This window comes from Pipistrellus kuhlii, unplaced genomic scaffold (genome assembly GCF_014108245.1).
Source record: "Pipistrellus kuhlii isolate mPipKuh1 unplaced genomic scaffold, mPipKuh1.p scaffold_m20_p_1, whole genome shotgun sequence".
Classification (NCBI taxonomy): Eukaryota; Metazoa; Chordata; class Mammalia; order Chiroptera; family Vespertilionidae; genus Pipistrellus; species Pipistrellus kuhlii.
In genome coordinates this window covers 158,625,585-158,653,482 of record NW_023425404.1, presented here as the reverse complement: position 1 = coordinate 158,653,482, position 27,898 = coordinate 158,625,585, and the positions used below count along the sequence as shown (strand labels likewise).

The 27,898-nt window shown below is 38.3% G+C and overlaps 1 protein-coding gene and 1 non-coding gene across 7 annotated transcripts; one reads left to right on the top strand and one right to left on the bottom strand.

The window, feature by feature from the left end:
• Positions 1-1,047: 1,047 nt before the first annotated feature.
• Positions 1,048-18,596, top strand: DCK (deoxycytidine kinase). 6 transcript variants are annotated; one of them, XM_045571873.1, is made up of 8 exons: positions 1,049-1,407; positions 1,921-2,099; positions 7,204-7,319; positions 12,606-12,802; positions 13,966-14,113; positions 15,733-15,848; positions 16,562-16,652; positions 18,548-18,596. In XM_045571873.1, the coding sequence occupies exons 2-8, from the start codon at positions 2,081-2,083 to the stop codon at positions 18,572-18,574; spliced, it is 714 nt and encodes a 237-aa protein (XP_045427829.1). In that variant the 5' UTR covers positions 1,049-1,407; positions 1,921-2,080; the 3' UTR covers positions 18,575-18,596. The 6 variants fall into 6 exon arrangements, with proteins under 6 accessions (XP_045427817.1, XP_045427829.1, XP_045427823.1 ...); XM_036414371.2 differs by having other exon boundaries at positions 1,051-1,407; positions 12,609-12,802; XM_045571861.1 differs by lacking the exon at positions 1,921-2,099 and having other exon boundaries at positions 1,048-1,407; positions 7,180-7,319.
• Positions 18,597-27,340: 8,744 nt separating this feature from the next.
• LOC118710012 lies at positions 27,341-27,445 on the bottom strand. Its single transcript, XR_004985243.1, has one exon. It is a non-coding gene; the product is annotated as a U6 spliceosomal RNA (small nuclear RNA).
• Between the last annotated feature and the right edge of the window lie 453 nt (positions 27,446-27,898).

Genomic DNA, 27,898 nt, shown 5'->3' with positions numbered 1-27,898 from the left:
GCTAGCTGAGTGTTCTAGCAGAGTACACGGCACATAAGTACTCTGTATCGAATTAAAAAATTCAACACGTTTATTTGTTAACTACATGCCAGGTATAAGGGCATGCAAAGTTATGTAAGTTTTAGACATGCTGAAATATACCCATTGTGTTAACTTCCACATAGCATTGTAGAGGTGAAAAATGTTTTCCTTACTCCCTTCTAGGTTCTTTGGTCTAATAAAGTAAATTGACATAAGACAGATTAATAGGAGAAAACCAAATTTTATTTCACAAATTGTTTATACAGCAGCCCCATAAAAATATGAAACTCAAAGTGAGCAAAGTAAGAAGCTTTTATATCTCTTAGATGAATAAACAAACTAAATGAGCAACAGTGCAAAAGCAATAACAGCAACTGGCAAAGCTTCAGTGTCAGGAAAGACCAAGTGGTGAGGAATAAAGTCCATCAATTAGTATATTGGTGAAGAAGTAACAAGGTTCGTTAATACAGCCTGCTCTGCTCTCAATTCCCACCCCCGTTCCACTTGCTGACTTTGAACAACAGCCTCTCAGTGCCTATTTCCTACTGACAAATGGGGTTAATTGTAAAATCTTCAGCACTGGATTGCTCTTAATTCATGACAAGAGCTGGAAACTGCTTGGCTGGGTTGCCTAGCAGAACTTAGCCTGATGCTGCTCCAGGCTGAGAACATAGGCCAATGTCTGACTTTTTTATCACACATTTTGCTCCAGCCGGACAAGTTCAAAGGTTCAAGACCAATCAATTCCGTTCAGACGCTTTATCTCTACTATCCCCACCGCAGAGGCGAGTTCCCCAAGCCCAGCCCAGGTTGACAGCAGGCAACACCCTCTGCCCTTGGGCGCCCTCCCGCTCCCGGGTCTGGGGCGTTTGCCGGTAGTTTCCACCGCTCAGGAAGCCACCACTCCCCGACCCTCCCCGAGCGGCGCCGGGAGCGGCACGCCTGCGTCATCGCGCGCGCGGCCCCGCCCTCTGCTCTCGCGGGATCCTCCTTGTGGGTTGCACCCGGCGGCCCGGGACGCAGCGGGCGAACGCTGAGGGGCCCGGATCTGACATTGTTCGGAGCTGCGGCGGGGAGGGAGAGGGCGGGGCCTCCCCTCTGGGCGGCGGCCCCGCCGCTGGTCCGCCTCCGCCGCTGCCGCCTCCGCGCGCCAAAATCAAATCGGAGACCCGCCGGCGGGAGACCCGGTGACGAGTCCAGCCAGCAGCGCGGTGGCGGCGGCGGCGGAGGCGCGAGCACCTGTGTCCCCTTCCCGGCCACCTGCCCGACGCGCCCCGGCCGCCCCTTGCCGAGGCATGGCCACCCCCCCCAAGAGGAGCTGTCCGTCTCCCGCGACCAGCTCCGAGGGAACCCGCATCAAGAAAATTTCCATCGAAGGGAACATCGGTAAGGAGCCCCGCGCAATGCTGGGTGCACAGAAGGGGGGTCCCGGCGGCGGCGGCGGCGGCGGCGCGCGTTTGCTGCGTCTCTTCTGCTCCTCAGCGAGGCCCTCCCTCCCCGGCTGGCTGCGGAGCTGCCTCTGGAATTCCCCTCCGACCGCAGCCTCCCCTCTGCCCTCCGGGCCTCCCCGGTGCTCCCCCGGCCTCCCCCCTGCCCTCCCGGGCTCCCCCCTGCCCTCCGGCCTCCTCCGTGCCCACCTCCCGCCTCCTCCCTTCCCCAATGACGGCGGGGGTGGCCTCCCGGGCATCTGGCAGCGCCTTGGGCCGGTTTCATCCTCTTCTACTTCTATATTTCTCTCCACAGGAAACCTACGCCTGACATTTCCTGTTTTGAGATACATTTTTTTTTTTTTTTTTTTCTCTCAAGTTATGTACTAGTCATTCATGCATACAGTGAATGTTTTTAAATTCTTACCCCATTCAAAGCACTTTGTTTTTTGTTTCTTTAATTTTTATAAAGCATTTGGACTTCTAAAAAGCAAGGCAAGCAGATGCTTTAGCAGCATTCCAAGGGTTAGAATAAAAGCTGAACATACCCTCAAAGAGGATATTTTGTTTCATTGCTCTCATATTAAGGCACCAGTGGAAAAGGTCCATATATAGTTGGACCCTTGAATAACATGTATTTGAACTGTGCAGGTCAACTTACACGTGGATTTCCCCTCCAATAAATACCTGTACTGTTTCTGTAGTTGGAAGTCCGTGGATGCTGAGGGAAGACTATATGCATTGATTTACCCCATTTTATATAGAGGACTTGAGGTCCTGGAAATTAAGTCTGAATATTTGCTAACACCGAACCTTGCATTTCTGTAAGATGACATTTTGCTATTTAGATGGACTTTATTCCTCACCACTTAGTCTTTCCTGACACTGAAGCTTTGCCAGTTGCTGTTATTGCTTTTGCACTGTTGCTCATGTCCCCTCCAATTTGTCAGACCCAAATAAGCTATAAATGTACAAATTGCTTATCTGTGTTGTAGAAAACAATTTATGATTCTTCTCTGATCCCTAGAATTGGAGACTTAACTGTTCATTTTATTTAATATTTATACTAGAGGCCTGGAGCACAAGATTCGTATACTGGGGCAGGGGGGCCCTCAGCCTGGCCTGTGCCCTCTTGCAGTCTGGGACCCCTCGGCGGACAACCCTCTAGCAGCCTGGGACCCCTCACTCCTTACCGCCTGCACCCACCTGCAGCAGAGGTGGGAGAGGCTCCTGCCACCACTGCCATATGCTTGCCAGTTGTGAACTGGTCTCGCTGCTCCTTAGTGCTGCCTTAGAGGTGGGAGAAGCTTCCACCATCGCTGCTGGGCTTGCCACCCAGCCCTGAGCCCGGCTTCTGGCTGAGTGGCGCTCCCCCTGTGGGAGTGCACTGACCACCAGGGGGCAGCTCCTTTGTTGAGCATCATCCCCATGATGGTTAGTGTGCATCATAGTGACTGGTCATTCTGCCATCCGATCATTTTGCATATCATGTTTTTATTCTACTAGAGGCTTGATGCACAAAATTTGTGCAAGGGGCTCAGCCCTTGCAACCATGGCAGCTGCCTCAGCCTTTGCAGCCCCAGCTTCTTCTGGAAAGTTGTTTGGCTGTCTGGTCTAATTGGCATTATTATGCATTTATTATTATAGATATAATAAAAGCCTAATATGCTAAGTGTCCAGTTGTCCTGTCATCTGTTCAACCAATCAAAGCATAATATGCTAATGATATGCTAAGGCTGCTCAACCACTCGCTATGACGTGCACTGGTAGGTTAGCTTGCTGCTGGGGTCCGACTGATTGGGACTGAGCGAGATGGGCTGGAGACACTCTGGAGCCCTTCTGTAGCTCCCCTGTGTCCCTCCCCATCCCCAATCGTGCACTGGGGGGGGGGTGGTCCCTTGGCCTCGCCTGTGCCATCTCGCAATCTGGTGCACAAATTTGTGCACCAGGCCTCTAGTATAACTATCTTCTCATTTTCTCTGTTACTAAAATAACCCCTTATGTTAGATTTATGGATGCCTTAACCTGTTTCTTCTCATAATAGTCTGTGTAGAATGACTTTTTAGCATGATGCCTGCTTGGCATTCATAATTGTTAGGTGCCATGGATTTTTAAAGTATTAACATCATTGTCCTTGGTTCTTATTCATCTTTGCCTTTATAGAATATTAATTTATTAATTAGCTTATTTTCTAGCCTCCCTCCCAAAGGCTAATAAACTAGATGTTAGTACAATTGGGAACTGCAGGTAATTATTGTTTGAATTATATGTAATTTTATTACTTTTAAAATTTCAAAATATGAACACTTAAACATATTGCATGTGTAGGCAGTGTCAGAAGAAAGCTGAATTCTAGCCTAAGTGCTCTTAGGCTAGATTGCAATCAATCTAATTTTTAAAAAAAATATATTTTATTGACTTTTTATAGAGAGAAAGGGAGAGGGATAGAGAGTTAGAAACATCGATGAGAGAGAATCATCGATCAGCTGCCTCCTGCACACCTCCTACTGGAGATGTGCCTGCAACCAAGGTACATGCCCTTGACCGGAATCGAACCCGGGACCCTTGAGTCCACAGGCCGATGCTCTATCCACTGAGCCAAACCGGTTAGGGCTGATTTTGCCTAATTTTTAAAATGTTTTCCTCGGGTGTTTTTTCTGAGCATCATGTTTTCCTTTCCATCTTTATTTACCTCTGAATATCTGGTGATCATTTTTATGTTTCCACTTATTATTCTTCTAGATGCTATTCTTATACTCCCTATGCTTACCTCTCCACACAAAATCCGTGGTTAACAGTGTTTTTTTCATTAAGTCTAATAGTCATCTAATTTATCCTTAAAAGTTTTTTTCTCCTCAGCTGTTCTCTTTCTGTTACCTTATCAACCCTCCTCTTTTCCCCCTCTATATGTGATCTATTTTTTTATTTTTTAAATTGATTTCAGAGAGGAAGGGAGAGGGAGAGAGATTGGAATATCAGTGATAAGAGAGAATCATTGATTGGCTGCCTCCTGCATGTCCCCTACTGGGGATTGAGCCTGCAACCCAGGCATGTGCCCTAGACTGGAATTGAACCCAGGACCCTTCAAGTCCGCAGGCCCGACACTCTCTCCACTGCGTCAAACCAGTTAGGGCTCTACATGTGATCTTTCAAAGTTGTTCCAGTTTGTTCTTTTTTCTATTGTCCTAGATTTGAATGTAGTTTTGTAAGTCAAAGGTAAGTTCTTTTTGCCCTCTTTGGATGCATTTTATAAGGAAGAGGAGGCTTTACTAACAAGGATACTGAAGTTGCTTTTTATGTTTGTGTGTGTGTGTGTGTGGAGAGAGAGAGAGAGAGAGAGAGAGAGAGAGAGAGAGAGAGAGAGAGAGAGGGAGGGAGGGAGAGAGAGAGAGAGAGAGAAAGGAAGGGAGAGAGGGAGAGAGAGAGAAACCTGCTGACTGGAGATGTTTAATATAACCACATTTGGTGACTTCAGAGAGAAAGGGTGTGGTGGTCATTAGGAGTACTGCTGCACACTATTAAATTTTAGGTCAACACTTTTCCTATTATTAAATTGAATGTATTTCTGGGTAATTTATAAATATAATGTGCTTTGATTTTACCTGAATATCTATCTCCCCTACTGCAATTTCTAAGTAACTAGTGAATGATCAGATAAATTTTTTTTAAGGATTGGATAGAGTACACATTGCACAGAATCATGAAAATAAAGCAGAGAAAACATGGCTATTTCTTATAGGAAGTGCTTTGCAAAAAAGGTTTTATAATTTATTAGTGGCCCAGTGCACGAATTCGTGCACATTGAAAGGAAATTAATGAGAACAAATATTTTAATATTGCTATTTGCCCTTTCTCTATAACTGATGTGTCAACCAAATTCATGATTGACAGTGACAGATGGAAACGTGTGTGCGGTTGGCACCAGCGAGAGCTTTATGTGTATCACTAGATGTCGAGTCCTGCAGGGGCTGCTCCTTGGGTGGCAGTGGCTCCTCGAGCTGTGGTTGCTCTTCAGGCAGTAGTGGCAGCGGCTCCTCTGGTGGGTGCTGTTTGCAGCAGTGGTGTCTCCTCTTGCTGGTGGGGGAAGGCTGCTCGCACAGCTGCTGCTCCTCGGAGGGGGGTGGGCTAGTCATGAGGCTGCTGCTCCTCTGATGGGAGTGGGCTGCTAGCGTGGTTGCTGCTCCTTGCACGGGGGCGGATTGCTCATGTGGCTACTGCTCCTTGGATGGGGGCTGGATGCACGTGACTGCTGCTCCTCAGATGGGGCAAGCTGCTCGTGAGGCTGCTGCAGGTCAGATGCGTCCAGACTGCTTGCGTGGCTGCTGCTTGTCAGATGGGTCCAGACTGCTTGTGTGGCTGCTGCTCCTTGGACGTAGGCCGTCTGCTTGTGTGGCTGCTGATGCTTGGACCCGGGTGGGCTGCTCAGGTGGCTGCTGCTTCTTGAATGGGGGCAGGCTGCTCTTATGGCTGCTGCTTGGATGGAGGCAGGTTGCTCGTGCAGCTGCTGCTCCTCAGATGGGGGCGGGCTGCACGGGGCTGTTGCTCCTCAGTCATTGGGGGTGGAGGGTGCTGCTCTTCAGGAGCATGCTGCTTGTGTGGTTGCTGTTCCTCAGACTAGGGAGCTCACACAGATGTTGCTGCTTGGACAGGGGCAGGCCATGTGAGGCTGCTGCTCTTCAGCCTTGGGCGGGCTGCTCGCAAGGCTGCTGCTCCTTGGACAGGAGCAGGCTGCTCATGTGTCTGCTGCTCGTGTGGTCTCAGTGCCCTGGGCAGCTGAGTCTCCTTCCCCAATTCAGAGTGGATGTTATTCATTTCAGCTGCTCATTCTGTCTGCTCCAGAACAAGGCTCAGGACATGTCCATCTATTCTGCTGCCATTTTTTCATCTCCACATTTTGCACTTGAACCAAATGTCTGTGAAGCGTTTTCCCGTGCCTCATCTCATTTGATAATCACAGAAGTCCTGGAGCAGGTAGATAGGAGACTTGGTGAAATCCTATTTTCTTTTCATTAGCCGGAAAATGGAGATTTTGAAAGCTTAGAAACTTGACCTGACGGAAAAGAAGTAAGAAATGGTGCACCTTGAGAATGACTTCAGGATTTCTCACTGGGCAAAATATAGTCAAACACTGCTGCAGTTAAATATTTTACCCTTTGTTCTCCTTGTGTGATCTACAATAATAATCTGCTTGTGTTGATATTTACTGCTGTGTTGCCGACAATTACCTGAAGGAGAAGTTGGGGTGCTTCACTGGGCTGGAAAACTTAACTAAATCAGGAAGCAAGTCTAACTAATCAAGTTTATTCTACATATATAAAAGGCTAAACTGCCTCGCACTTGTGCAATACACATAAAGCTCTTGCTGGCGCCAATCGGACACATGTGTTTCCATCTGTCATTGTTGATTGTGAATTTGGTTGACATTTCTATTATAGAAAAAGGACAATAGTGATATTAAATATTTCTTCTAATTAATTTCCTTTCAATGTGCACATATTTGTGCACTGGGCCACTCGTATGTGAATAATGCCTTGTGCTAAGACATTAGGATATCTATGTGTCACTAGGTGATAGGAATTTTTCAGCTTTAGTCTTGAGGGAACCACCATAATACATGTAGTTCAACATTGAGTGAAATGTTATGCTGTTCATGATTATAACTTTTGAAAAGTTGAAGACTAGTTTGGCTTCCCCCCCCCCTTTTTCCCCCCCATAAGTTTTTCCCCCTCAGTTTTACTTTTCCTCTTCACACTAGCTGCGGGAAAGTCAACATTTGTGAATATCCTTAAACAAGTCTGTGAGGATTGGGAAGTGGTTCCTGAACCAGTTGCCAGATGGTGCAATGTTCAAAGTACTCAAGATGAATTTCAGGTATGAAAATAAAATTTAAAATAAAAACGTTTTGGCTTAGAGAAGCAGTAGTATTTAATCTTTTGGGTGTTTGCTTGTTTTTCCTTTTTCCAGTAAAACTTTGAAACCTAGCTTTAATTCTTTATGTTCATCCTGATGAACAATATTAATTGTTGAATATAATAGAATCAGAGGTATGGAAGGGGAGTGGACTGATGATTCTCGGGGCAAAGGGGAGTGGGGGTGTGGGAAGAGACTGAACATAAACTGTGCACCTATGGATGAGGACAATGGGGGGTGGGGAAAGGGCAGAGGATGGGGTGGGAACCTGGTGGAGGGGGGGAAAAATGAACTTTTGTAATAATATAAACAATAAAGATTTATTTAAAAAAAGTAAAATAAAAAGAAATTCTTCATGTTCATTTGGATAGTAGTACAAGGATGTTTATCTATGTAAACACTGGAGTATATGCATATAACGTATGTACTTGATTATATCTAAGTAAAATTTTTTAAGTTTTTAAAAATTAATTTAAAAGTTTTAAAAAATCCAATTACAAGTTAAATTCCTTGAGTTGCTTTTTACTTTTTGTTTTAAAAAAGATAAGCAAACAAGAAAAACAAAACTACCTAGTAACTTAATTTTATTAGTTTATTTTTTAAGCCTTTTGTCTTAGAAAGAACCATGTAAGCTCCCATTTCTTTGTACTGTCATTTTTTTGCCAGACTTTCACCCTGGACACAAGTTTCAATTTCTCAGCATTATTCATTCTATGTTGTGAATGAGAAGAAGGGGAAATATAAATATATTTTATAAATATATTTTTATTGACTATATTTTTATAAATATATTTTTATTGACTACGGAGAGAGAAGGAGAGGGAGAGAGAAATAGAAACATCAATGATGAGAGAGAATCATTAATGGGCTGCCTCCTGAACACCTCCCATTGGGATTGACCCCACAATCCAGGCATGTGCCCTGACCAGGAATCAAACCCTGGGTTGATGCTCAAGCACTGAGCCATGATGGCTGGGCAAATGTCATTTTTTAAAGCACAATTAAAAAAAAAATTTTTTTTTATTGATTTTTTACAGATAGGAAGGGAGAGGGATAGAGAGTTTGAAACATCAATGAGAGAGAAACATCGATCAGTTGCCTCCTGCATGCCTCCTACTGGGGATGTGCCGGCAACCAAAGTAAATGCCCTAGACTGGGATCAAACCTGGGACCATTCAGTCGCTTTATCCATGGAGCCAAACCAACTAGGGCCAAAATGCCAAAATTTTAAATTGCAGAGAGAAATGTAATTATCAGATTCATTGAATTAGGTCAATCCAATCTCAATGTAGGGCCATAAATCTCAACTATTAGAAGAAACTCTTAAAAATCTCAAGGATTTGGGGTGCTTTTAAAAAGAAGCAGTTCCTATTATAAACTGATGAACAAAAAGATAGATATAGAGACAGTAAAGCAACAAACAGACCGTCAAATTACAGCAGGGAGGATAGGGAGATCTGGGGGAGATAAGAGATCAACTGAAGGACTTTTATGTATGCATATAAGCATAACCAATTGACGAAAAACTCTGGGGAGAGAGGGTATGTATGGGAGTGGTGGTGGGGGAATTGGTAAGATATGTACACATATAATACCTTAATAAAAAAATGAAAGAAAAAAAAAAGCAGTTCCTTATGGATATCTCCTGGTTAAAAATGACTGCCCTGCCCCGGCTGTGTGGCTCAGGATGGTTGGAGGGTCATCCAGCTGGTTGTGGGATCTCTATCTGGTCAGGGCACATACCTAGGTTGCTGGTTCAATCCCCAGTCAGGGTTCATTTGGGAGTCAACTGATCAATGTTTCTCACATAGATGTCTCTCTCACTCTCAAAACCCCCCCCCGACAATAATGAAAAATGATTGCTCTAGTGAATTGCTGTTAGTATTGGGAGTATATTGAACTCTGGTTGACATTGGTGAGGAAAGGTTGCAAACATTGCATTCATATGCATGGGAAGACAGGTTATACTAAGAAGGTTGTCTGTTTAGAATCAGAGTCAGGGAATTAGTTATATTATCTTAATGACTGATGTCATCATACTGTGACACATTGATGCATCTGTCTTTCTTTCGAATATCTTTGGCTTCATGGACCTGAAACTTGTGTTTATGGACTGAGGTGTTTCTTCACATGTTCTAGAGTCAAAAATTTCCAAACTGACCTTTCTTTAAAACTACCGTGGAGATGCTGCTATTATTATTATTAACATATACTTTTATCAGTCCGTTTACTGCAATCCAGTCAGGATATTACAATTTGATTACCTTCAATGGATTTGGTGCTCAATCCCTGAGGATAGCTTTTTTTGGGTGTGTAGTGAGAGCTACTATGTTGTTAGTCCTTTGTACTTCTAGGTGGAGTTTCAGACAGTGTGAGGGATCTCAAGGGAGACCTTAACCAGATCCAGGTTTTTGTTAGGGAACAAGAAAGGATTCAAGAGTGTGACAGGAGTTAAAACGCACAATAAATTTATTAAAGTGATAGTCTGAACTAGAGAAGTGAGAGCAGGTGACCTCAGAGAATGAAGTGCCTCAGTGGATCTGGGTGGAAGGTTTTTATTAAACGTGGTGGTGTAATAGGGGGTGGTGGAGTAGGATGGTCCTCTGCTTGTGACGCTGGTGCGGTGACTGCTGTTGCCATTCATCCTTGTCTTTTCTCAGGGCACCGGTGTCAGTGAAGGTTGTATCTGTGATGTTCCAGCCAAGTTGAAGGAGTGTTAGAGCTTGAGGCCTTTGTTCCCTATTCTAACTTTCCTGCCTCAGGAGGGGATAGTATTTTGGGGTACTAGGCTGTGGAGTGTGAGGATGGTGTTGGATGAGTGTATTCCTGTGTCTGTACACTTTAAAAGAAAATCCTCATCCTTGAATATTTTTCACTGATTTTAGAGAGAGGAGGGGAGAGGGAGAAGGAGAAATATCAAGGTGAGAAACAGTGATCAGCAGCTTCCTGTATGTGTCTTGACTGGGGATGAAACCACAATCTTAGGTATGAGCCTGACCAAGAATCCAGCCAGCAACCTTTTTGGTGTACTGGCCAGTGCTCAACCAACAGAGCCACCCAGCTGGGCTGGATACTTTATTTTTTCTTTTTAAAAACTCAAGAAATGGGATTTTCTTTTTTCATACTGAATATCTTTTTTATACCCATCCCTAATCTAATCCTTAAGGTTTGAGTGTGAGTTACCTATTGTCCAAATCTCAGCTTTCTTTAGAATATCATCAATAGTGAAAAGTAGACTGTCTTCAGATTCAACTCTTTCAAGCCCAGTCCTGATTTGAATGTTCTCTACTTAATCACACTCTGAGCAGTTGGTGTAGAATTAGAAGAATTGGACTGTTGATAACTTTTGATCTGATTCTCTAGTCTAGGGGTGTCGAACTTAATCAGAGAAGGGGCCAAAATCTAAAATCCAGCCTAAATCGCGGGCCGAATGGTTTACTGAACAGTCATAAACTGTCATTGTGATGGAAACGCAGCGGAGTGCAGTGATGACAGCGCGGTGCGGGCCACATTGCAAGGCCTGGCGGGACGGATTTGGCCCGCGGGCCTTGTGTTTGACACATGTGCTCTAGTCAGTAATTAAATTTGCACCTGTTAGCTTAGGGTTTTTCTTTAAGCTTTTTTTTTTTTTTTTTTTAACCTGCCATCTAGTGGCTGTAATGTTGGTATGTATTGACAAGCTGCCACAGATATTAGTGAAATAATAAGACTGTCATATAAGATGTATCTCCCTTACCTTCTCTTCCCATGTTAAGATTATCTTTAAAATATGTCATCAATGCCCTAATTGGTTTGGTTAAATAGATAGAGCATCAGCCCCTGGACTGAACGGTCCCGGGTTTGATTCCAGTCAAGTACCTTGGTTGTGGGCTCAATCCCTAATAGGGATTGTGCAGGAGGCAGCTGATCAATGTTTCTCTCTGATTGATGTTCCTAACTCTATTCCTCTCCCTTCCTCTTGTAAAAATCAATAAAATATATTTTAAAAATATACTCCATCTCCTTTTGAAGAAATGTGCCTTATAAAATCTGATATCAGTATTGAAATAAATTTAATGTGACCTAGTTTTTCTGTTTCATTGGATTCTTTTTCACTGCAGGTAAATGCAAATGTTCTTTGGTCTACTCATAGACCCTCTTAGAAGGAGTAGTTGACATCCAGGAAAGGTGAAAGAAGTTTTATTAAAGAGAAAATGCATGTTAATTACTTAAAAGTTTATGAAACTATTTTAGAACTGCCAAACTTTACTATGTGACAGTATATGATGAAAATATTTTTTTAAAACACAAATTTAACTGCTTTTTTTTTTTTTGAAGGGGAATGTTTGCAATAGTTAAAAGTACAGGATAAAGGGACATGCAAATCGCTGAGAAAAGGAAGGAAGCACATTATTTTTGTGGCCAAAATGGAGGTCACAAAAATTATGCATTAAGGTTCTTAGGGTATTTACTTATACTTTTGACACAATCTAATAAAAACTTATTTTCTGATTAGAAAGGTCTGTCAAGGAAGGGACTTTAAAGAGACAACCGTGTTGATTGACCACCTGACGTCAAAGGAGGAAATAGAAAAATTGAAAACAGACAAGCACTAAAAAGGAATACCAGTTTTGACTCATTTATTATAAGATGAAATAGCAACTTGAAGAATTTGTGCCTGATATTTGTGCTCAATTGCTAACTTTTCTTGTGTATCCAGCAGTCAGTATTCATATAAAAAGTTGTGAGTCTCAACAGGGAATGGTGGGGCTTATAAACAATGAGCTTGTGTCCTACCTAGTGAAGCACATGGCCTACCCTAACTACTGTAGCTGATTTTTACCAAGAGGAAATGCAGGCCCAGAATTACTTTGTTTTCCTATTTTTAAAAAGAAGATAAACATCCAGCTATATTATATGAAATTATTTAACTCTTAGATATTGACAACTAATTTAAATTTGGGCCAAATAATTTCTGACATAGGCTGTTTGTGACCTCTTGTGAAAAAGATCTAAGGAATTGGTAGTTAAGCTAGCTTTTCAAATTCTTCCCAGCTTCAGGTAACCTAAAAATACAGTGGAAAAGAGAAGAAAGAAGAAGAATTACTCATTTTGGTTTTGCTAATCATGATGCATTTATTTATCCAACTTCTCTTTATGAGCTTTTAAAAATTTAAGAGTCCTATTGATCATTAACTTTGCTTTTTGTTTCCTTTCTTTCTTTCTTTCTTTCTTTTCTTTTTTTTTTTTCTTTTTCCAAATTTGAAGCAAGAACTGACCACATCTCAGAAAAGTGGTGGGAATGTCCTTCAGATGATGTATGAGAAACCTGAGCGATGGTCTTTTACCTTCCAGTCATATGCCTGCCTCAGTCGCATACGAGCTCAGCTTGCCTCTCTCAATGGCAAGCTCAAAGATGCGGAGAAACCTGTATTATTTTTTGAACGATCTGTGTATAGTGACAGGTATATATAAATTATTTGTACTTATTATGTTGGGTCCTTGGCTTAGTTTTTTTTTTTTTCTTTCCTGTTTCCTTGGAATCAAAGTAATAAGAGAGGTTGAGTTGGGGATTTGAGGTGGAGAATGACATTTAATACTTTTAACAGTTTGAAACTAATGGCATTAGGGAAGTCATGGTATTTACTAGGAGCCCGATGCCCGAAATTCATAATAGAGTAGGCCTTTCTTCCCCCGCTGCCAGCACCAGCTTTCCTCCGGCACCCGGGACCCGGGCTTCCCTTGCAGCTCTGGCTTCGTCTGGAAGGTCATCCTGAAGGATGTCCAGTCTAATTAGTATATTACACTTTTATTATTATAGATAATTTCTACATTCCATGGGAACTATTGGGGATATGTGGCCATATCATTCAAATTTGTAGAGAAATTTTAAAAATTCTCATCTGCTCTGGTTAAATCTGAATCTATAGACTCACCTGGAGCAAGAATATGAAAAATCTTTAAGGGGGCCTTGGAATTACCCTGTGTATGCAAGGATTCTTTTAATCTCTAGAGTTAGCTCAGAACAGGGGTTCTCAAACTTTTGTTCTTAGGACGACCCCTTTTCATTCTTAATAATTATTGAGTAGTTCTTTGTGTCTTATTCATATTTCTATTAGAAATTAAGATTGAGAAATGGAAAAATTTATTTAAAGTTAGCTATAATAAACCCATTACATATAAACATAAATAACATATAGTGAAAATTACATTTTTTCAAAGCAAAAAGAAATAGTGAGAAGAGCAGCATTTTACATTTCTGTGAATCTCTTTAATGCCTGATTTAAATGAGCTGGGTTCTCATTTATGGTTCTGTATTCACTCTGTTGAACATATTATTTTGGTTGAAGTATAAAGTTCTCTGGCCTCTCACACAAAACCTCTGGAAAGGTTGTGGTGTGTACCAGGGGTCCTCACACCACACATCTGAGAACCACTGGGCAATCCGTACATAATTTTATGTAGTTGGAGATACTCTGTTGTTTTTGTTTGTTTGTTTGTTTTTGTTATCCAAAGCATTATCTGCCACAGGTTTTAGGAGAAGGTTCCATGTCCATTTGATAGATCTATTTTCTCTTTTCTATTTCTCTGTGCTTTTTGGAAAGGATTTATGTAGACTCTTTTTCAGGTATATTTTTGCATCTAATTTGTATGAATCTGAATGCATGAATGAAACAGAGTGGACAATTTATCAGGACTGGCATGACTGGTTGAATAACCAATTTGGCCAAAGCCTTGAATTGGATGGAATCATTTATCTTCGAGCTAGTCCAGAGGTGAGACTTAAACATTTGCTTGTTCCTTTGAAAATTTAAAGTAATATTTAGAAAATTTTCAGTGTTATGCAGTGAAGGCAAAATAATAAACTTCATTCCCCACCCTCTAGATTCCTACCTCCAAATGAGAAACTGAGAACTGTGTAGATAGAAGATTCTATTTTCTCAGCAAAGTAGGAAACCAGATTTGGCAGGTTGCTCTTTTAGGTCCTTATTTGTTCTACCTCAATTCTATTCTTCATAATTTCTTAACTTTCGCAGAGTCGCTTATCACAGCTAGATTAAGAAACTTGCTTAAGCAACTTCTAGAATATGGACTTCATGAGGTGGATATTTTAATTACTGTTGAATTTTCAGTGCTTAGAATAAGGCTTGGATACATAGTAGGAGCTCAGTAAATGTTTGCTGAATGAATGGCAAACTTGATGGAGGAAATCTTTCATGGTTTTGCTTTGGAATGGATGGGTAGTAGCAGCTATAGTTGAGAAGAGACTTAATGGACCCTTAATGGACCCCTCCCAAGTTAAGGGCGTTTACTTGAAATTGTGCCTTTCATCATAGATTGCAACATAGGTATTGTTTACATATGAAATTATGTAATGAATACAGGAAGACCAAGTGGATGCCTTTCATAAAACTAACCTAAATGAGAACTTAAATTTATTAAATTTCTGGTTTTGGTGCTTGCATTCCCATTTTTCTTTGATTTTTATTTCTACTTCTTACTTGAGTCACAAAGTAAGTTCTGATAATGTAAATGTTACAACTCCTAGCTTGAAAGAATACTGTGTTATATTGAGGCTCAATTTTCAAAGGAACTATGTTTCTGTTTCCAAGTGATGATTTTGTTCTTCTGATATCAAGTAAACCAGAATTTAACAATAGTAACTTTAAAATTCACTTTTATTTCTGAAAATAATTTTTAATTATGAAAATAATAAATGCAAATAAGAAATAATAATTTAATTGTTAGAAACAATATTTTAAAGTCTAATATAAATGTATTATTTCATTAATATTGTTTTTGATATCCTTTGATTAAATTCTCATTTAATTATTTGAAAAGAGAGTTTATAATAGAATTAGAAGCACAGTTTTATTCTGCTTTTTTTTCTTTTTACCAAGCTTACTTTAGACAATACATTTCAAATGTAGATGCCAAAAGTTTATAGACTTATTTTGTAAGTACTATTACTATTTGGTTTAGAGCCACCAAATTGTTGAAAACTATAGGGAGGGAAAAAGGAACTGTTGTTTGTTCTTAGAAAGAATAGAGATTTTGGTTAGCATGACAAAAAGGACACTAAAGAAGAAAAATTTAATGGTATCAGACAAGAATACTTGTGTGTCCCGCCCCCCCCCCCCCCCCCAGCTCTCTCTTCTTTTTAAAATTATTTTTGATTTCAGAGAGGAAGGGAGAGGGAAAGAGATTGAAACATCAATGATGAGAATCATTGTTCTGCTGCCTCCTGCATGCTCCCAACTGGGGATTGAGCCTGCAACCCAGGCATGTGCCCTTAACTGGAATCAAACTCGGGACCCATCAGTCCCCAGGCCAACGCTCTGCCCACTGAGCCAAACCAGCCAGGTCTACCCTCTCTTCTTATTCTTGCTTTTAGAAATGCTTGAATAGAATACATTTACGGGGAAGAAATGAAGAACAAGGCATTCCTCTTGAATATTTAGAGAAGCTTCACTATAAGCATGAAAGCTGGCTCCTGCACAGAACACTGAAGTAAGACTTCCTTCTTATTTACTACTCATTTTTAATACTTCTGTCAAATTTTAATTAAAAATGTACAATATGTCCAATTTTATTTTTAAATTAGGTGTGGATTTTTATTCTTTTTATTTCAATGAGATTCATTTTCTTAAAGTTTTTATAGCTAATTTCCCCCTGTGGTACTGACAGCATAATATAAGGAATTTCAAATTAAGTGATAAAATAGAAAATATATCTGTGTATATTATTTAGATACTCTCAGAGACTATTTTAAGATAAGATATTTCAAATTTGTTTCTTAGATCAAGACTTGGGAGGTAGTATAACATAATTTTTGAGTATGGACTTTGCCGCTAGTCAGTTTTTGGTTCAAACCAGCTCCACTAACTAGTGTATGACCTTGGATAATCTCTGAGTTTCAGAGTGGTCTCCTTGAACGTTAGTTTTATCATCTTTAAAATGCAGATATTCCTCCTACTATACAATATGTTTTTTGTTTTTGAGGACTATTACATGTCACAATGCCTAGCTTTATATATTATACCTGAGATTGTTAGATACATATATGTAAATCTAGGTGAGAAAGAAGGGGCTGTCAGATGAAGTACTTACAGAATAACTTTAATAGAAAAATGACTGCCATTTTGATTTGTCTGAGTTATAATAATGAGTTTTTAGTTTTTTTCTTATTTATTGCTTTGTTTTGTTTATCACTCTTTAAATAGAACCAACTTTGATTATCTAGAAGAAGTGCCTATCTTAACATTGGATGTTAATGAAGACTTTAAAGACAAACATGACAGTCTGATTGAAAAGGTAGATTTATACAAAGAATATAAACTAATATTTGCTTGGTCTTGTCTAAAAAGGTATCCTAATTTGTGAGAAAATTTTCTAACAGAACTGATTACATAAAGTTACATTAAGGGGCAATTAAAAGCTTTAGAGGGATTTAGACTATTTATATTGTAATCCTAACTTGAAATTCTAGCTTTGTGGCCTTACCTAAAATAAGGAGCTTTTTAATCTTTTAGTTCCTTTACCTGAGATACAGGAATAATCACAAAAGTTCTTGCTTGCTTCTCTCCTTTTTCTCCTTTCCCTATACCACTTAATCTTTAGACATTTTAATAATTAACTATTTGTTTATTTTTTTTCAACTAAATTCAATCTGGAAAATATTTGAAATTGTAAGATATAGATCTTAGCCATTTTTATATTAGTCTTGAGATTAAAGGAGTTTTAGTTTTGAAATTTATTTGGATTGAGGATCTAGCCCACAACACAGGCATAGGCCCTGACTTGGAATTGAACTATGACCTCTCCTGGTTCATAGTTCGCTGCTCAACCACTGAGCCATGCCAGCCAGGCTATTTGGGTCCTTGTCAATGATGAATTGTCATTGTCTAATCATTGAGTCATTGTCTTAATCAGAGTTAATTTATCCCCCAGATGTGAGGTATATTTTATTAAGTGAGTGGTACCTTTGTTGATAAAGGTACTGGGAGAGAACTTTTTGATGAATGCTTGAGAGAGAATAGTATGAGAATTACATAACAAATATCTTTGTATTTGTGTTAATTAAATTAGTGATCTAAGGTCTAAAGAAGCCACACTTTTTTGTTTGTTTTGTTTTGAGATAAATTTGATATTTTTTTTTCTCCTGTCACAAAATGTTTGCTATTTCCTAATAGGTACTTGACATTCATTAAGGAATATATCTCAAGAATTTTTAAAACCTCAACATTTGTAGATAAACTACTATTGCAGATAGTTGTTTTTTCCCATCATATAAATTAAAGTATATCTGGACAATTCAAGTGACTTATTTCTTATTATAAATGATATTTTAAAATATAGGGTGGAATTCACGTAAATGATAACTATTACAATAAATTAAGTTAGCCATTGAAACACTAACAACCAACCATCATTTTAACTGAATCAATTTGTAAATCCACTTTAAAAAAATTTATTGTAACATTTCTGTGAAGAATGACTAGAAATCATCATTTTGTATTATTTGTTTTTGTTTTATTAATAATATTAGCAGTTGGTTTTCTTTTTGAAATATTTTGACATGGCAATAATTGTTGTTTGTTCAGGAGAATTACTGTATAGTCTAGAATATGAAGAGAACAAAATCTTGTTACTGTGATGTTAGTTAATTGGCTAGATTCAGTCACTGCTTATATTGCCTTTCCTCAGGCATTAACATTACAGAGTATATACTAGATTCAAATTTGAGCTTCAGAGAAATTACAGAAAATTAACGGGGGGGTGGGGAGGAAACCATTGCAAAAAAAGAAAAATTACAGGTCTGTTACATGTCTGAACCTTCAGAATTGTTTAAACCATTACAGTTATTAATGTTATCAATACTAAAGCTGTACATGTCAGGGTCTGAGGTATTATAAAGCGATAAAATTATGATTATAAAATGAAACATTATAAAACTAGAGACGATGGCTGTTATAGAACTATATCAATCTTCGGCTAAATTTAATAACTCCTTTAATTACATTTTATATCATTCAGCTTTTACTACTAAAGTATTTATTAATATGGCTTTTAAAGTAAATGCTATGGCTTTGTGATAGAATTATTTATATAGGTGGGTCCTCAATTGTTATATACTTTTAAATGAAGATGAATATTAGATATCTCAAATTAGTCAAATAACTATATTAATATGTTTTTCCTCTTCTCAGGTCAAAGAATTTTTGAGCACTTTGTGATCTTGCTGAAGACTTCAGGGAGCAAAATGATTCCAGACACTTAAGCTTTGTGTATCTTTGTAGCTTTGTATTTATACAAGTCTCTTTAGAAAACCCAAGTTTTTAACCATTTTTGTTGCCAAGAAAAAATAATTTTTTTATGAGTCCTATATGAAAGTTTATGACCAGCTTCTCCCTTTCCTTCCTCACTCCCTTCTTCCCTCTCTCCCTCTCTCTCTCCCCCTTCCTTCCTTTGTATAAAAACCAGACATTTAATGATCTCTCATAGCAAGAAGTCTGGAGGTAGATGGTTTCAGAATCACTATAGTGGCTAAAGGTCCTCTATCACAAAGGACCCACCCTCCTCTGTCTTTCCCGTTATCCTCCTCAGCAGGTTGGCTTTTTTCCTGGTGCTTCTCATCTCATGGTTGACTAGTTTCTTAACTGGATTTCTTAATTGGAAACTTCATAGAAAATGGTAATCTGTCCTGTGTAAATTAGCACAAAAAGTTGGAAGTGGAATTTAAGGAAATCCCTAGAAAAAGAATTATTTTATTTTAAGTACTTTGATCCATTGCCTTCCCTTCTACCCCAATTTATGTGGAAGATAAGATCACTCGTAATATTTAACAATTCATTGATATTTAATAGTGTGTCTATAATACATTCGTAGAGGAGCAAGTTAGACTATGTTCCTAGTTTGTAATGGCATATATCTATACCATGCATGAGGCTTCATCTTTTTGCATGGAATTTTGGATAAAGAAAAAATATTTCTTAAAATAGAGCTTTAAGCGCCCTACCTGGTTTGGCTCAGTGGATAGAGTAGCCTGCAGACTGAAGGATCCCAGGTTCGATTCTGATCAAGGGCACATGCCTAGGTTGGAGGCTCGATCCCCAGTAGGGGGCATGCAGGAGGCAGCTGATCAATGATTTTCTGTCATCATTGATGTATCCCTCTCCCTCTCTCTCTCTCTCCCCCCTCTCTCTCTCTCTCCTCTCTCTCTCTCTCTCTCTCCTCTCCCCCTCTCTCTCCCCCCCCCCCCCCCCTCTCCCTCCCTCCCTCCCTCTCTGAAATCAATAAAAATATATTTTAAAAATCATAATAACTTATAAGTGAAGGCCCGGTGAGGTGGCTAAGTTGATTGAATGATATCCTGTGCCAGTTCAATTCCTGGTTAGGGCACATGCCTAGATTGTGGGTTCAGTACCCAGTTGGGACACGTGCAGAGGGAAACCAATTTATGTTTCTCTCCTTTCCTCTCTCTAAGCATGTCCTCGGGTAAGATTAAAAAAAAATAACAACTTACTGAAGGTTATTACATGAGTAAATGATTTTCAGACCATTCTTTTACAATGGAATATTACTATTATGGTTAAAAGATAGTAATTATTGTCTTTAAATCATTTGAGGTGGAAGTATACGTTTCTTCTCTTTAAAAAAAAAATATTTTTTACTGATTTTAGGAAGAGAGGAAGGGAGAGGGAGAAAGAGAAACATGGATGTGTGTGAGAGAAACATCAATCGCTGCCTTCTGCACGATCCCTACAGGGGATCAAGCTAGCAACCTGGGCATGTGCCCTGACCAGGAATTGAACCAGAGACCTTTCCATGCATGGGATGATATTCAGCTAACTGAGTCACACCAGCCTGAGCTCTTCTCATTCTACATGTAAAACATAAGTGGGACATGGTGAGAAATACATTTTTCCATTTTATTCCTTATGGACTCTGCACTGGGAACGAGCAGTCTTTTATTACCCTTATGTAGTTTGTAAGAAGTCAAAAGAAAAACTGAAGACAGGTAGAGAATCTTGTGAGTGTAGTCTATTTAGCCCCACCTGTTATTTCCCGCCTCATCCAGGTTTTGCTCCTGTCAGAATTAATTAGGCAGCCTGCTATTGTAAATACACATTCTGCTTTGAGAACATTATGATTATCCTTTGCTTCATGGTTGGCTTTGCTTCTCTGTCCCCCCTCCCCCTTTTTAAGGGAAATTACTGACAATAAATGATTTTGCTTTGCTTTATTTGTTACATATCTTGAAAGCATTATTATTTCTTTTGAATATATATTGGAAAATATATTAATAAAGAAGAAAAAGGGTAAAATAGGTGTAATTTAAAAATATCTCATCGGATTTATTTTTATTTTGTATATAATTAAAGATTTTTTTTTAAGTTTGTTTAGTTAAATGTGAGGTGTTTTTTCTATGTATATACCCTTTCTACTTGCCATTTTAGAAAAATTTTGTTTTTGAAGTGGGGGGAAGAGACTTTTTATTTTGAAATAATTTTCCTTTTCAAAATGTCTTGTTTTGTTTCTTGAGATAATTCAGTGGGTTAAACATTCTAGATGTCCTGATCTTTGAAAGGGAAACTGCATTTTAAATTTATAATCAAACCTGGCCGGTGTGACTCAGTGGTTGAGCATCAGCCTATGGACAAGGAGTTCACGGTTTGATTCTCAGTCAGGCACATCCCCGGGTTGTGAGCTCGATCTCCAGTAGTGGGTGTGCAGGAGATAGATGATTCTTTCTCATTGATGTTTCTATCCATCTCTTCCTCTCCCTTCTTCTCTGAAACCAATTTAGAAAATTAAAAAAATATATAATCACCATGAGTATTTAAACTATTTCATGATGTATGTGTGTGTTTTTTATTTGATATACATCAGTTTGTTTACTAAATTAAACATTTACTTAATAAATAAGTATAAATCTCATGACTTTTAACGGAGCTACGCTCATTGAATTAAAGTTTTATTTTACTTTGGGAATATAGCCTAAGAAACCCCAAAACACCAATCGGAAAAAATGTATGCACCTCTATGTTCATAGCAGTACAATTTACAATAGTTAAGGTATAGAAACAGCCCAAGTGCACATCAGTAGATGAATGAATAAAAAAGCTGCGGTACGTTTATGCTATGGAATACTATGCAGCAATAAAAAAAGAAGAATGTCTTGCCCTTTGAGATAGCATGGAGAAACCTGGAGAATATCATACCAAGTGAAATAAGTCAGAGAAAGACAAGTATCCCATAATCTCACTCATATTTGGAATCTAACAAACTGATGAATGGAGTGGATCCAGAGACATGAATGTATGGAACAGAGTGCAGAATCCAGGGGGAAGATGGGAGGATGGGTGGGTGGGATGTAATCAAAGACCTTGTATGCATATATACATACAGACAATAGGTTGCTGAAGGCCTGGGGTGGGGGTGGGTGTTGCAGAGGTGGGCTGGAGGGGGTCAGTGGTGGAAAAATGGGGATATGTAATACTTTCAACAATAAGGATTAAAATTTATTCTACTTCGAAGAAAAACATGACTTTAAAAAGGTAATGATTTATATAAATTATATTGATTCTATTTTAAGCAAAGAGTTCAGAGATTTTCAGTAACCTTTAAAAGTGATGGCTTTAAATCTGTAGAATTGAAAAGCTAAATTTATTATTTGTCATGACTCAAAATAAAAGCTGTACCATTGGATAGGCACAAGAGTATTGAGCTTGAGCTTAGTGGACTGCATTCTTTTGGTTTGTTTTTCCCATATCAGATCACTATCAAAATATATGTAATACTTCTTATAGTTTGCTCTTCTAGAAAATTGTACTGTTCCCTCATTCAGAATTTCTCATCTTTTATGCCTAAAACTGTATACCGAGCTTATAGAAATTAGGTCTGTCATATTTTTTAGAACAAGGAGTACCAAAGTGTTTTTTTACATAGAGATGAAAATCTTACTACCACACACACACAAAAAAAAGCTAGATTAGTTGCTTAAGGTACTTATAAATCGATAAATAGTAGCCTTCCACATTTTGACACATCTTTCCTCAAGACATTAAAAAAAATTTTTTTGAAGTAGTTTTTGATTCCCAAAATGTTAAAGTATTGGAGTTCTATCACTGGTTTTCCCCAAATGATAACATTTTACATAACCATAATAAAATTAGTATCAAGACTAGGAAATTTACTTTGGTATACTTTTACATAAAAATGCAGGCCTTATTTGGATTTCACCAGTCTTATCTCTTTAAAAATTGAATAGACTTTATTTAGACTTATTGACAATATATTTTATGTTCCATCTATGTTATTTATTGCAGTTCTAAGTTGATAGCAAAATTAAGTGGAAATTTCAATTTCTATACAGTCTCTACTCCTGAATTGTACAACATCCCCTACTATCAACATCCCCACCAGGTGGTACACTTGTTACATTCAATGAACCTACATTGATACATTATTATCACTTAAAGTCCATAATGTACATTATATTCAGTGTTGTACATTCTGTGGGTTTTGACAAATAATGACATGTATTCATCACACAAAAATAGTTTCATTGCCCTAAAAATCCTCAGTGTTTTGTTCATTCCTCTTACCCCAATCTCAGGCAACCACTGGCTTTTAATTGTCTCCATAGTTGCCTTTTCCAGAGGGTTATATATTTAGATCGTTTAGTATAATATGTAAACTCTTCAGATTGCTCCCCCCCCCCCCCTCCCACCACATAGGTATTTGCATTTAGTTTCCTCCCTGTCTTTTCATAGGTTGACAGCTTATTTCGTTTAAGTGCTGAATAACAGTCCATTGTCTGAACACACCCAGTTTATCTAACTCAGTTACGGGCAAGTTAGTTGCTTCCCAGTTTTGGCAATTATGAATAAAGCTGCTTTAAACACATTCATGTGCAAGTTTTTCTATGAACATAAGTTTTCAATTCATTTGGGTAAATACCAAGTAGTGCAATTGCTGGATTATATGTTGAGCATGTTTAAGTTTCTTAGACAATTTCTTCCAGAATAGTTGTACCATGTTGCCTTCCTACCAGCAATAAGTGAGTTCCTGCTCCTCCACTCTTGGTGGTGTCAGTGGTTTGGATTTGCTCCATTCTTAATAGGTACCAGTATGTGGTTGTACCTCATTTTAATTTGCAATTCCCTAATGACATATAATAATCATAATTTAAATGCTTACTTGCCATCTGTATATCTTTGGTGAGTTGCCTGAAGGTCCATTGTTATTTTAAAATTGACTTCATTTTCTTATTATTGAGTTTTAAAAGTTCTTTGAATATTTTAGACAATAGTTCTTTTTCAAATGGGTCTTCTGCAAATATTTTCTTCCAGTCTGTGGGTTGTCTTGTTCATCTGACATTGCATTTTGCAGAGTAGAAGTTTTTAATTTTAATAGAGTCCAGTTTATCAATTTCTTTTATAGATTGTACCTTATGTTGTATCTAAGAAGTCATACCCAAGGTCATCTAGGTTTTCTCTTAAGTTATCTTCTAGGAGTTCTATAATTATGTGTTTTGTCTTCAGGACTGTGATCCATTTTGAGTTATCAATAATTTTTATAAAGGATGTAATGTCTTTCTGGATTCATTGTTTTGAATGTGGATGTCCAGTTGTTCCAGCACCGCTTACTGAAAAGACGATCTTTGCTTCATTGTATTGCCTTTGCTCCTTTATTGATTACCAGTTGACTGTGTGGTTCTATTTCTAGGCTCTATTCTGTTCCACTGATGTATTTTTCCATTCTTTTGTCAATACCATACTGTCTGGATCACTGTAGCTTTATATAGGGTCATTTTGGTTTTCCAAGAGGCATGAGCTACCTGGCTTCATAATACAATTGGGGCTTTTAAAGGCTATCCTAATGAGGTTTTTGTTTGTTTTGTTTTAAAGAATTTATGTGTAAAACGAAATGGTTTTTTTCTCATCTTAAGTTAGGTAAATATTGAAAAATAGAGGCAACTTTGATATAATTTATTTTTTCTTTTATTCTGCTTAGTGCTTTGGAATGTTGTCATTAAGTATAAAATGTATTAGTACTGAGGTCAGTAATTCCATATATATATATATATATATAATGTATACACACACATATATATACACACATATATACAGTATATGTTTTAAATATTTAAATACAGATTTGCTCCATAAAAACTGTTTAGTTAATAATTTTTGCCATAACATTTAAAAAATATTTTTATTGATTTCAGAGAGGAAGAGAGAGGGAGACAGAAACATCAGTGATGAGAGACATAGATTGGATGCTTCCTACATGCACACCAAGCAGGGGCCAGCCTGCAACTGAGATACATGTGCCTGACCAGAATCGAACCCGGGACCCTTCAGTCCGCAGGCCAAGGCTCTATCTACTGAACCAAACAGCCTAGGGCTTTGCCATAACAATTTTTGAAAAGTTATATCACTTTTCAGATAATCATCATTTTTTTCTCCTTGAGTCTAAAGACTTTTCTTACTCCAAAGTACACTAAACAAGTATGCAATAAAAAATTTCTTTCTTAGACAAAAACTTATTTGTTTACTTGACACTTTCTATGCAGTGTCATATACACTTGAATTGTACATCAGATTATTTTGCTTTCATAATTTTGTCAAATGAGAGGAATGAAGAGGTTGCATCTTCTGGGATTTCAGTGTTATGTACAGATGCCATTTCAATGTGTTTTGAAGTACCCTAAAGGTGTTATAACTTAATTTTAAGTGCAGTTTGAATGCAAGATAGCCATTACTACCCCAAAAGTCTGGAAAATTGATCAGGGAAAATGGTATAGAAAGCAGAATTTATCTTTCCTAAGAAAGATTCCTTTATACCTCTTCTCCATCAAACCACCACCTCCTATCAAGCTTTCCTCCTTGGCAAGTTCAGTAAACCTTTACAGTATATTTTATGGACAATCAATATTGTTAATTACCTATAAAATTGTTCTTAGTCAATTGATCCTGTTTTGGCCATCTTGGGATATAACATATTATAAGGTACCCTATTAAAGTTAATGGAAAAGATTTCCATTTAAAGCCTTTTACTTAAAGGCAGTGCTTTCAGGGATAAATTATAAACATTAAATGAGGAATAGATATGTACTTACTCCTTTCCCCCCACCTTTAAAAAAAAATATTGTGGCTGTCACTCTATAATAGTATGTTTAATGAGTTATAATTAATATGATATTGATGTTCTCAGAATGTTATTTTTTTTTTATCAATGAGGATTTGGATTTGGTTAAAGGATTTCAGATAAAAATTAACACCAGTTTTGTTTTATATGACTTCAAATTGATACATATTGAAGTATTTTAAGAGTTAAGACTATTCTCTACCTGAAAATAATACAAAATAATATTGGATATAAACTGTAATTGAAGAAAAAAACTATCCTCAAAGAAGTTTATTAGCAATATGGCTATACTTTGAATTAATTTAATCTTAGTTCTATGCTTAGAATAAAATAGGTGCTATGCCAATCAATGTCCATTGCACTAGAATAAAAGGTGATAATTGGAAGTCAAATGAGGTAACAGTGCTTTAGTTTTAGGTTTCATTTTTATGATGAGCTTAAAAATGTTTTAGTTATAGAATTATAAATATCATAACTGGGATGAAAGTTTCAGATACAAGATATAAAATTCACACAGCCATATTTTAGCCTTCAAAAAGTCTATAATAGAAAACTTACCAGCATTTTGTAGATGTGAGAGCGCAAGGGATTTTTTCAAGTTCCCACAAAAATTAATAAAACTGAAACAAAAACCCAAGTATGTTGACTCTAGCATTTATTTTCTTGAATAAATGACTATTTTGACCTCTGCTTTTTCTTCACATCTGAGGTCATTTTTCTCTTCTTTTCTTCTAGGCAGTATTGAATGCCCGTTCAAAAAAGCAATTTGAAAATAAAAATTTTGTAACAAAAGTTATTTAAGCCCATAATTATTTCATAGTTAAATCAGTAGTTACAGCCCTTTGCCACATGAGGTCATTATATACCTGATTCTTTCCTCTGCTCTGGCTATCATCCAAGCATCATTATTTTGATGTGAAATGTTTAGAAAAGGATCTGATAAGAGGTTTTTCACATTGCCAGAGCAAAAGCATTAATTGATAAATAAATTATTGGCATTTCATGTGTGCAGATGCGGTGGGGTCAGGAGGTAGATAAAATGAGCTGGTGGGTTAAATGTAGGCAATCAAAAGGACAGTGTTTGTACAAGCCAGGCGGGGGCTGGCGGTCCTTGGAGCAGGAGAAAAAAAGACCCTGACCATTTATCCCTTGGGAACCTCACCATAGGCTCATGGCCTCTCTTCAAATGGAAAGAAACTCAACTCAAGAAAAGAGTCCTAACTCCCCAGCTCCTCCTCCTCCTCCCACCTCCAAGGAGATCTTGCAGATTGTGCCAAAAAGCAGCTCCAACCCCAGTGACTGGGGGAGAGCCAGAAGCTGTTCTTCCTTTCCATCCTGCCCCTCCCAACTCCTGCCAATACCGTGAAGCCCCTTCCTGCCCAGCCTGGTTTCCTGGTGAGGGTCCTGCAGTGAAGGGCCCAGGGAACGGTCCTCAGGAGGGAAGAAACTAAGGGCATCCTTGGGCCAAACTGTCTGCCTCTCCTGTCCACTGTTCTCTTCTGCTCACTCCTGTCTTTAAAGGTTCCTTCCCAGGATGGATTGGGTGCTAGGCTGACTGTGGTCCAACCCACCAGCTCTCCCTGCCCCTGACTCTTATTTCAGACATGAGAATAACTGTGCAGTGAAAACTTATAAACGGTTTTTAATGGTTGTGGATTGGAAACAGTTAAAAAAAAAAAAAGGTAGTGTTTTTAGAATTATTTTACTATAAAAAAGTCTACTACATAATTCCCAGCTGCTTCTTTAGCTATTAGATTGAATAATTCCAATTTGTTTTGTTTTATGGGGTAGTATTTGGTTAGATAATTATGCTTAACAGGTTGCCAGGAAATTTGATTAAAAAAAAAAAAAAGGAATGTTTCATGAATTTGCCTATCATCCTTGCTCAGGGGCCATGCTAATCTCTGTGTCATTCCGATTTCTAGTGTATATGCTGCCGAAGGGAGCACGAAATTTGATTTTCTAATGTTTCCTCAGTAGACTTTAAGGGCTGTTTTGTAAGACTTTGGCATTTACTTAGCAATTATATATACAAAGGAGCTTCCAGTTAATTTTACTATTCTGTGGAACTTCGTGGAGCTCTGACAGATGATTATTTGTCCAAGAAGAAAGGTTTACTTAACAAAAACATGGCCTAGAGAGTGACTCAGTAGCAGCGGTAGGTGGAACTTGATCTTCGATCTAACCACCTTCCGAAACATTCCCCCTTTAAATGTTAGTTGGCATCACTTTAACATGGTGCCGACGCTGGTGCTTTGGCGATGTTGAATATATTGATACTTAACTGTGTATGTACTGTTTTTACTGTTACCCCTTGTTTACACTAATAGGATTTAGTCAAAGGTAATGCATCCCTTCAAGCTGCCATTCTTGCCCCTGCTGTTACTGTCAGCTAGAGCAGA

Coding starts and splice junctions, on each gene's coding strand:
- DCK (XM_045571861.1), top strand. CDS start 1,317: ATGGCCACCCCCCCCAAGAGGAGCTGTCCGTCTCCCGCGACCAGCTCC. Junction 14,114..15,732: donor ATCTTCGAGCTAGTCCAGAG/GTGAGACTTAAA, acceptor TCTTGCTTTTAG/AAATGCTTGAATAGAATACA. Junction 15,849..16,561: donor CTCCTGCACAGAACACTGAA/GTAAGACTTCCT, acceptor CTCTTTAAATAG/AACCAACTTTGATTATCTAG.